The following is a 7,810-nucleotide window of genomic DNA, read 5'->3' on the forward strand; positions in this document are numbered from 1 at the left end:
CTGCGCCAGCTGCTGCGAGTGCTCCCCTCTCCCAAGATTGCAGCAGGGGACAAGGCAGCAATGGCTGCCTACGTGGCATCTGTGCTTTGCCAGCTGGCGCAGCAGCAGCTGGGCGCCGGTACGGCAGCAGGCCTGGCGGAGGTGCTGCTGGGGGTGGTGCGGCAGGTGACGGCCCGGCGGCAGCAGGGGCCGCAGCAGCAGGCGGCTGACGGCTCCGCTGACAAGCAGAGCAAGAAAGACAAGAAGCGGAAGCAGGCGGGCGGCGCAGACGGCGGGGCGGCGGCAGACGGTAATGGAGAAACCACGCCGCCGCTGCTGCTGCCGACGGAGGGGCGCCCCCTGCTGGCTCTGCTGGTGGTGCTTGAGCAGCAGCAGGAGGGTGGCCAGCTGGCAGGCGGTGAGCAGGCTCAAAAGAAGAGGAAGAAAAGCAAGCACGCGGCAGATGCGGCGGGCGGGGAGCAGTGGGCGGCGCCTGGCTCGGCCCCAGCTTCAGCCATGGTGCAGGCCAATGGAAGCGTGGCAGGCGATGCCGAGGCAGTGGCAGCAGCCGAGGCTGGCGCGGCGGCAGTGGGCGCCTGCTGCCAGCTGATCCGCCAGCTGGCGGCCAGTCCTGAGGGCAGCGCAGAGCTGCTGGCAGGTAGGTATTCAGCAGCACCTGGTTAGAAGCAGCTGCAGCGGCAGCGGCGCAGGCACCTGCAGCGCGGCGACGCGGCAGTGCCTGCACTTGCTGGAAGCTGGGGGAAGCAGGTGTGGCGCTGCTCAGCTAGGACTGATGCAGGCGCTGTAGTAAGCTGTGCTGACGGGCGGCAGCGGCCGGCAGGAGCAGCGGCAGGAGCAGCGGCGCTGCCTGCAGCTGCTGGCTGAGAGTAGCCTAGTGGCCAGCGCGCTTGGCGGCGACGGTGACACTGGCAGCGAGGTGCAGCAAGCGCTGACCGCTGCTGTTGCGCAGCTGCTGCGGCACACCCTGCCAGCAGCCGGCGGCAGCAGTGCCAGCAGTGCAGCCGTGTGCCTCGCGCCGATGGAGCATGTAGCGGCCGCATTCGCTCACTAGTTGCGGGGCGCCAGGCAGGCTGCTGAGCAACCCGATGACAGAAGCAGCAGCCCACCAGCGGCGATCCAGCGCTTCCTGCTGCTGCTGCCCGCCATGCCGCCAACTGCACTCGATGTAGCTGCAAGCACGCTGCGCGGAGCCAGCAGCGCGGAGCCAGCCCTTTGGGATCAGCAAGAAGAAGAACGAGCAGAGCACCAGCCAGGAGCCAGCAGGCGGACAGGCAGCGGCCGCACAGCAGTCTTGGCCACTCGCATCGCTCGCACTCCCGCTTTTTGAGCCGCCCCGGGACCTCTGTTATCTGTGACACACACTGGTGGCCGTACTCCAGTGCGGTCCCTCGCCCGGCGGCATGCGACTCCCTGCCCGAGGTACTGGCTGCCTCCTGTGCTGCTGCCGCGCCTTAAGCTGTTAAGGAGCCACAGATGTACAGGAAGCGAAAAGTGCATTTGGATCCGAGTGGCGGAGGGTAGGGCAGGGGGGCGGGTGCCGCCTGGCTGCCGGTGGCAAGCCGGGGCGGGTACAGCAGCATAGCGACTATGAGCGCTTCGCCAGCCACAATCGCCCGCCGCCATTCAATCAGAAGAGATGACATGTTCCATTCCTGCCTGCTCAGCGCGCCCACCCCCCACCCCACCCTGCTTGACATCTGCTGCAGGTGGCGGACACGCTCAACCACACCACCGTCAGCATGCGCTACAAGGGCTGGCGATTCCCCTCCGCCCAGCGGCTGCAGCAGGTGCTGCACGAGAAGCAGCTGTGGGACGACGAGGCCATCTGCTACACTGGCTACGAGGCCACCTGGGCGTTGTGGAAGGAGGAGCACGACCTGCTGATCGCCGAGCAGCGCCCCAAAGCCAGCTGCGCCGGGGCGCGCGCTCAACCCAGAGCAGCGGCAGCACCTCCTCCAGACTTGCTGCCAACCGCACTACTCCAAAGTGCTACTGCCGCTGTTGGTAGGGGGCGGTGGGCCGGTCTCAGGCGCCACCGCCCATGTTACACACATGGCGGGTGGCCAAAACACACAACAAGAATGGCAAACAGGGTGCTGCGCCGAACAAAGCTGCTGACGGCGCAGCCAGCGCGCAGCCACATGCCGTGGAGATGCGCCGCTGCCATCGGCGCCGCCCTGCCTCGGCAGGGCACCGCGCTGCAGGGTGGGAGGGAGGGAAACAACGAGGCAGGCAAGGGAAGAGATCTGGAAACCGCACAGAGTGCAGCCTCCGGCCCGCTGCAGCGGCAACAAGCTGCCGCCGACAGCCGCTGGCAGCATGAAGGAACCTCTAGCCGCAGCCCAGAAACAGCAGTTGCGAGGACGCTGGGTGCTGGGGCGGGGGCTCCTGCGGGATCGGTGCCACAGGCGCTGCTTCCGGGGCATTTGGTATGTCCACCAGCGTGGCTGCGGCATCCACCGTCGCTGCATTTCCAAGGGGCAGAAAGAGCAGGGGCATTGTGTGGCTGCCGTGCGGAGCAGCCGAAACGGCCTCCTTACTGCATTGCAAGCACCCCCCACCAGCAGAAGGGCTTTGAAGCAGGTCTCACCCGAACCATGTGGCCCTGCGGCGCCGCCGCTCGACCCTCCAACTGGCTGCGCTCCAGCGGCGGCTGCAAACAGGGAGAGATTGAGCCCTCAAAACCAGACGTCCATGCACAACAATGTTCCCTCTACGCAAATCTGCCATTAGCAGCTGGTCACCATCAGCAGCGCTAGCGAGGCAGCCCTCAAGCACTTGGCCCAAGCCCTCACCTACACCCGACCCCTGCGCATGGCCTCCGCCACCCTCGGCAGCTGGCTGCCCAGCGGCAACTGCACACAAGTCGGGACAAGCCTGCAACGTAACGAGATACCCCACACAAAGGGCTGCCACCCGCGCAAGAGGAAATCCACAACACTCACCCGGCGGCTGCGCCCCGCCAGCACCCGCTGGCTGCTCCTGCTGCTGGGTGGGTTGGTCAGCTGAGCCGGCGCCTGAATGGCGGCGCGGCGGGGCCGCAAGCTGTCTGTTGCAGTCGTCAAGCTGTCGCTGCAGATCCCACTGCTGCTGCTGCAGCCTCGCCACCAGCGCTTTCGCCTCCTCGGCGGCCTTCTCCTCGCGCTTGCGTTTATGCTCCAGCTGACGTTGCATCATGTCTTCATATTGCTGCCGCTGTTGCTGCAGCAGGCCTTCATACTGCTGCCGCTGTTGCTGCGCCAGATGGAGCTGCTGCTGCACGCTTTCGATCTGATCGTCCCGACTAAGCACCGTCTTTTCTAGTTCTATCACCGTGCCCTGGCAGGTACTGTTCTCCTGGTGCAGCTGCACAATCTGCTGCTGCAGCTGCACAATCTGCTGCTGCAGGTCCGCAATCTGCTGCTCTGCTGACATCCTGCACAGCCAATGGCAGAGCAGTTTAGTGGGGCGCAACCGTCTTCCAGGTGCGCCGCCTCCCCCTCGGCGGCCCCAACGGCCGCCGCAGCCTTGTTGCCGCTGGTGGCCCGCGTCCAAGGGCAGGCCCGTCGCAACCATTGGGCATCAGGAGGGTCGGGCGGCCAGAGTGCACACACCACGAGGAGACCCACCTGGGGCGGCGCACTGCCGGTGTAAGCTTGCGCGGCAGACGTGTGAACGCGCGTTTTGAAACAGAATCAAGGTCCTCCAGCTCCTCAACTGCGAAACGCACGCGTTTTGGCGCCATTCTAGAGTTAATACCTTTCAGATGGCTTCGGAGGGGTTTCTCTGTAGCTTCAGACGCATTTGCTAGCTTCAGAAATGCCACGCTCTGCCCGCGACATGTTGTGATCATCTGAATAGACACCCATTCACCCTAACACCCCCAGCTGGAGCCAAACACATTGGCCCCCCGTCAGCGATCACCCCAGCTCACACCCCAGCCGGCTGACCCAACGCTCAAGAGCGTTGGAGGCTGCGTAGGCTGCTCCTGGGGGACATGGCTGGTCCTAAGGCACGTCAGCTGGCAGAAGGATGGCATCATCTAGTAAATTCGAGCTTGCATTGCGATGGGGTGTTGATTTTAGCATTTGGGCCGGGAAGGCTGAGTTGCGGGGCTACGACATTAAATAGACCACTTGAGGCCGCCGCCGCCACTTTTGCAGCACCGGCCCCGTGGCCAGCCGCTTCCTGCAAGGGCAGGCGGCAGGGTGTGGCGTGGACGGTGTGTGGTGCGCACCTGTGTGGTCAGTATGGGAGCAACAACAGATGCCAAAGCACAACGAGCAGGCGCCCAGGTGCCGGAGCTGTCTGAGGCCCGGCCTCACTTCTGCTCAAATGGGTGCTGCAGCACGGTGACCCTGCCAGCCAGCGCCAGCGGCTCGTCAGGCAGGCAGGAGCACAGGCAGACCGACTTGGGGCGCCTGCAGGCAGCACGGCGGCGCAGGAGCGACAGCCGAGACGGTGCCTGTTGAGGCAGCGGCGGCGGCGCCCACGGCGGAGATGGGCGCATGCCATCTACGGCCGCTTCTGATTGCGAATATGCGCCCATGGCTGATATCTTCCCAGGCGCTGGAGGTCGCCAGGGCATGCAGTCAAGCCTGCTCACTCGCATCGCTCGCAGTCCCGAGGGTGCTGCGGGCGGGGCAGGCAGGAAGCAGGGGGGAGGCAGACAGTGTAGTCAGCAGGCACGGAAATTGGGCGGGCAGGCAGGCAGGCAGGCAGGACGTGTTTGCAGCCAGGGAAGAACGCAGTGCGGATGCGCTTCCGGCCTTTGCAGGTGCAGCGCGGGTGGCACAGGCGCAGCTCGGCAGCAGCGGCGGCGGCGGCGGCGGCAAACCTGCAGCAGGGTGCCAAAGAAGGTGGCCGCCGCCACCTGCGCCTCGCCATCCCCCAGCAGCTCATACCGCGCCGTGAAGCCAGGCACCTGCATGCGTGGCATCGGCGCGGTGGGGCGTGTCTACTGCATGCTGTGGGCTGCTAGGGCAGAGCGGGGATGCACAGATACAGGTGTGGCACAGCGCAAGGAGGGATGCGAGCACCGCCTGCACCCCTCCGCCGTCAACCGCGTGCGTCCCGCAGCTGCCGCGCGGCACCTGCGCCATGTGCGTGTTAGCGTGCAGGCCGGGCAGCGGGTCGCGCCCCTCCGCCAGCGGGCGGAAGAAGGCGGGCTTGTCGAAGAAGTGGGCGCACTCTGCACGGGGGCAAGGGGGGAAGGTCACAGAACTTGACAGACCTTGGAGCGCAGGGCGGGGCCTGCCCGGAGCAAGCCCGCACCACCACCTCCGCCAGCCCTGAACAGCAGCCCAGCGAAAGCCAACCTGCGTGCTCTGGGCTCTTGGTGATGGCGTAGAGGTTGTACAATGCTTCGTTCATGCCGCCAAACTCTACTTCCAGCACGCGGTGCCAGTGGTCGGTGCCGTTGGCGGCCACCACGGCGCGCACCCTGGCGCAGAAGTGGGATGCCATGCGCCGCGCCGCGCCCAGAGCGCCCGCTGTGCCCACCAGGCGGTGCTGGTCCAGCAGGCCTGCCAGGATCTTGTGAACCTGTGGCAAGGCGGGGAGGCAAAGAAAGGGAGGTGGAGGCTCGGGGACAAAGAGCGGCACTGGCCGGGGCGAGGAGGACAGTTGGCAGGCGGGACGGCAGCTGGGCGGACAGCAGCGGAAACCTGCACTCAAGCTGGGCTGTGCTACGCCAGCTCAGCATGCCCCTCCCTCACCCACCACGTAATAGGGTGCCCATACCGGCTGCAACGCCTCCAGCCGGTCAAAGTGGCTCTCGGGGAAGGCGGCTGCGGGGCAGGGAGCAGGCAGGGAGGAGGGGTTGGGAGGAGGTGCGTGTCGTGAAGAGCAGCACGGTGTGCGCAATCGTGAGGCACTTGTGTCCGCAGTGATCAATCAGAGCCTGTGCCGGATCCCAGGTGCGGGTAGGAGGCACTCACACAGGTAGCCAGTGCCCGCAGCATCCTGCACTTTCTTTAGCTCAGATACCATCACACCGCAGCGCTCCCGCAGCTCGGGGCGCCCTGCGGCGGCAGTAGGCGGCCGCAGCCAGGGCGGCAGCGGCGCTCAGCGGCCGGGATGGGAGAGTGGCGGCGTCGGTGGAGCATGCGTGGGCATGCATGCTGGGAGGCGAGGGTTTGAGCGGTGTGTGCAAGCTTGAGTGCAAGCCCAGGCGTGCCCGCCTGGCGGGCCGCACCTGAGTGGAGGGTGGCCAGGGCGAGGGCAGACAGGTAGTGCCCCACAAAGTGCCCCCTGATCTCCACCCCCGACCACTCCCACCCGCCGTACGAGGCGCCAGGGGCGGGCAGGCCGGCCGTCTTCCTGCACCAATTCAAGAGCAAGTTTACTTGGGCAGCTGGGGTGGAACCGGGCAGACGCAAGCAAGGGCAGGCGGTGATGCAGCACCACATGCTGCCGCGCTGGCGCCCTGCGCCTGGCCCAGCTGCCAGGTCCCCACCTGAAGTTGTACAGCAGGCGGTCTGGCTCCAGCGCCAGCAGGTACTCGCTGTTCTGCTCAAAGTTGCGGGCGTACTCGCTGCCCCTTGCCAGCTGCAGCGGCGTGCAGCCGGCAAAGTGGCGGGCGGGGGCAGGGCCGAGTGCAGACTTGGAAACAGAGGAGGGACAGGGATCCATGCAGGCCCAAAATCAGCAGCGGCAGCGGCAGCAGCAGCAGCACAGCACCTGCACATCGGCCAGAGAGAAGCCGTGGATGTGTGGCGGCTCGGGGGCGGCGGCGGCCACCATTGCCGCGGCCACCACTGCCGCCACCGCTGCCATGACCTGAGCCGGCCTGCGCGCCATCCCCCGATGCTTCCTTCCACCTGCAGCACTTGGGAAGGGCCGGACAGCCCGGGCTGGGGAGCACCTTGGACCCTCGCATGATCTGATGATTTCTGTGGCCTCTTCAGGCTCTGCAACGATGCTCGAAAGTGATCGAATTGCAGGGACGCGACATAAACACCGTTTCCAACCACCTGGCTTCGGGACGGCACCTGGTTGCGGGACGGCGGCCACCGGGACGCAATGCGATACCGCCTAAAGCATTGCCGCGCGTTCCGAGGCTCTGGCTGCGCGATTGAAGGCTCCGGCCGAGCGCCATAGGACAGAAGCGGTACGCATCCAGCCTCTGTCTCCTGGAGGCCCTCAAAAGGCATGCGGCAAATGGCATGCATCGCATGCTGGATGGTAAGGCCTGTGACGCCTCAGTATCGCTCGCATTCCACGCCACATGCATAGCTAGCTTTTCGGGGAGTAGCCAAGTGGCGCAGTGGCGATGGCAGCCGATCTGCTGGTCATGCTGGATGGGCTGAGGGCCACCAGGGATGCCGACAGCTGCCTGCGCGGGCTCAACCTGTTTCGCAAGGGCCTGCGGGCCGAGGAGGGCCCCGCATTCCTGGCGCGCTACCTGCGGCAGTCGCCGGACTGGCAGGAGCTGCAGGCGGTGTGGGACACGCAGCTGACGGTGCGCCGCCCGCCGCCGCCAGCTGCCGCCGCCACTTCCGCCGCCTGCAAAACGGTTGTCTCAGCCTCGCATTCTGCTGCCGAGCGCAGGTCCAGCACTACCACGTGACTGTGACATTGCTGCTGGTGCTGGCAGATGCACTGGGGGTGGCCACTGCCGCGGCCTCGCAGCCGTCGGGCGGCGAGCAGGAGCAGCAAGCTGCGGTGCTGGCGGCGGGCGCTGCCAGCCTGGCAGGCGCTGTGCTTCACCGCCGCCTCAAGGCCCTCTACTTCAACCTTTCTTCCGACATGCGCGGCAAGGCCAATGCAGCGCTCGCACTGCTCACCGCAGTTGCAGCCGTGTGCAGCCGAGGCGGCGGCGGCAGCGGGG

At 66.3% G+C, this 7,810-nt stretch overlaps 3 protein-coding genes across 3 annotated transcripts in view; 2 read left to right on the forward strand and 1 right to left on the reverse strand.

The window, feature by feature from the left end:
* Positions 1-60: 60 nt before the first annotated feature.
* On the forward strand, positions 61-2,323 carry CHLNCDRAFT_143811 (hypothetical protein; the record flags this gene model as incomplete). Its single annotated transcript, XM_005849103.1, has 4 exons — positions 61-641; positions 811-1,027; positions 1,707-2,004; positions 2,286-2,323. The coding sequence occupies 4 exons, from the start codon at positions 61-63 to the stop codon at positions 2,321-2,323; spliced, it is 1,134 nt and encodes a 377-aa protein (XP_005849165.1).
* A 1,771-nt stretch (positions 2,324-4,094) lies between these two features.
* Positions 4,095-6,756, reverse strand: CHLNCDRAFT_143813 (hypothetical protein; the record flags this gene model as incomplete). Its single annotated transcript, XM_005849301.1, has 11 exons — positions 4,095-4,167; positions 4,305-4,400; positions 4,586-4,611; positions 4,817-4,903; positions 5,073-5,170; positions 5,298-5,523; positions 5,722-5,768; positions 5,919-6,002; positions 6,176-6,300; positions 6,437-6,528; positions 6,661-6,756. The coding sequence occupies 11 exons, from the start codon at positions 6,754-6,756 to the stop codon at positions 4,095-4,097; spliced, it is 1,050 nt and encodes a 349-aa protein (XP_005849363.1).
* A 412-nt stretch (positions 6,757-7,168) lies between these two features.
* The window catches only part of CHLNCDRAFT_57419 (hypothetical protein), a gene marked incomplete at its 3' end in the record, with an annotated part of 9,679 nt that continues 9,037 nt past the window's right edge, over positions 7,169-7,810 (forward strand). Inside the window, exons 1-2 of the mRNA XM_005849104.1 lie at positions 7,169-7,441; positions 7,531-7,779. Of these exons, the coding sequence (XP_005849166.1) occupies positions 7,253-7,441; positions 7,531-7,779 (438 nt within the window). The 5' untranslated portion in view covers positions 7,169-7,252. The remainder of the gene's footprint in view (positions 7,442-7,530; positions 7,780-7,810) is intronic.

This window comes from Chlorella variabilis (assembly GCF_000147415.1).
Source record: "Chlorella variabilis unplaced genomic scaffold CHLNCscaffold_6, whole genome shotgun sequence".
Classification (NCBI taxonomy): Eukaryota; Viridiplantae; Chlorophyta; class Trebouxiophyceae; order Chlorellales; family Chlorellaceae; genus Chlorella; species Chlorella variabilis.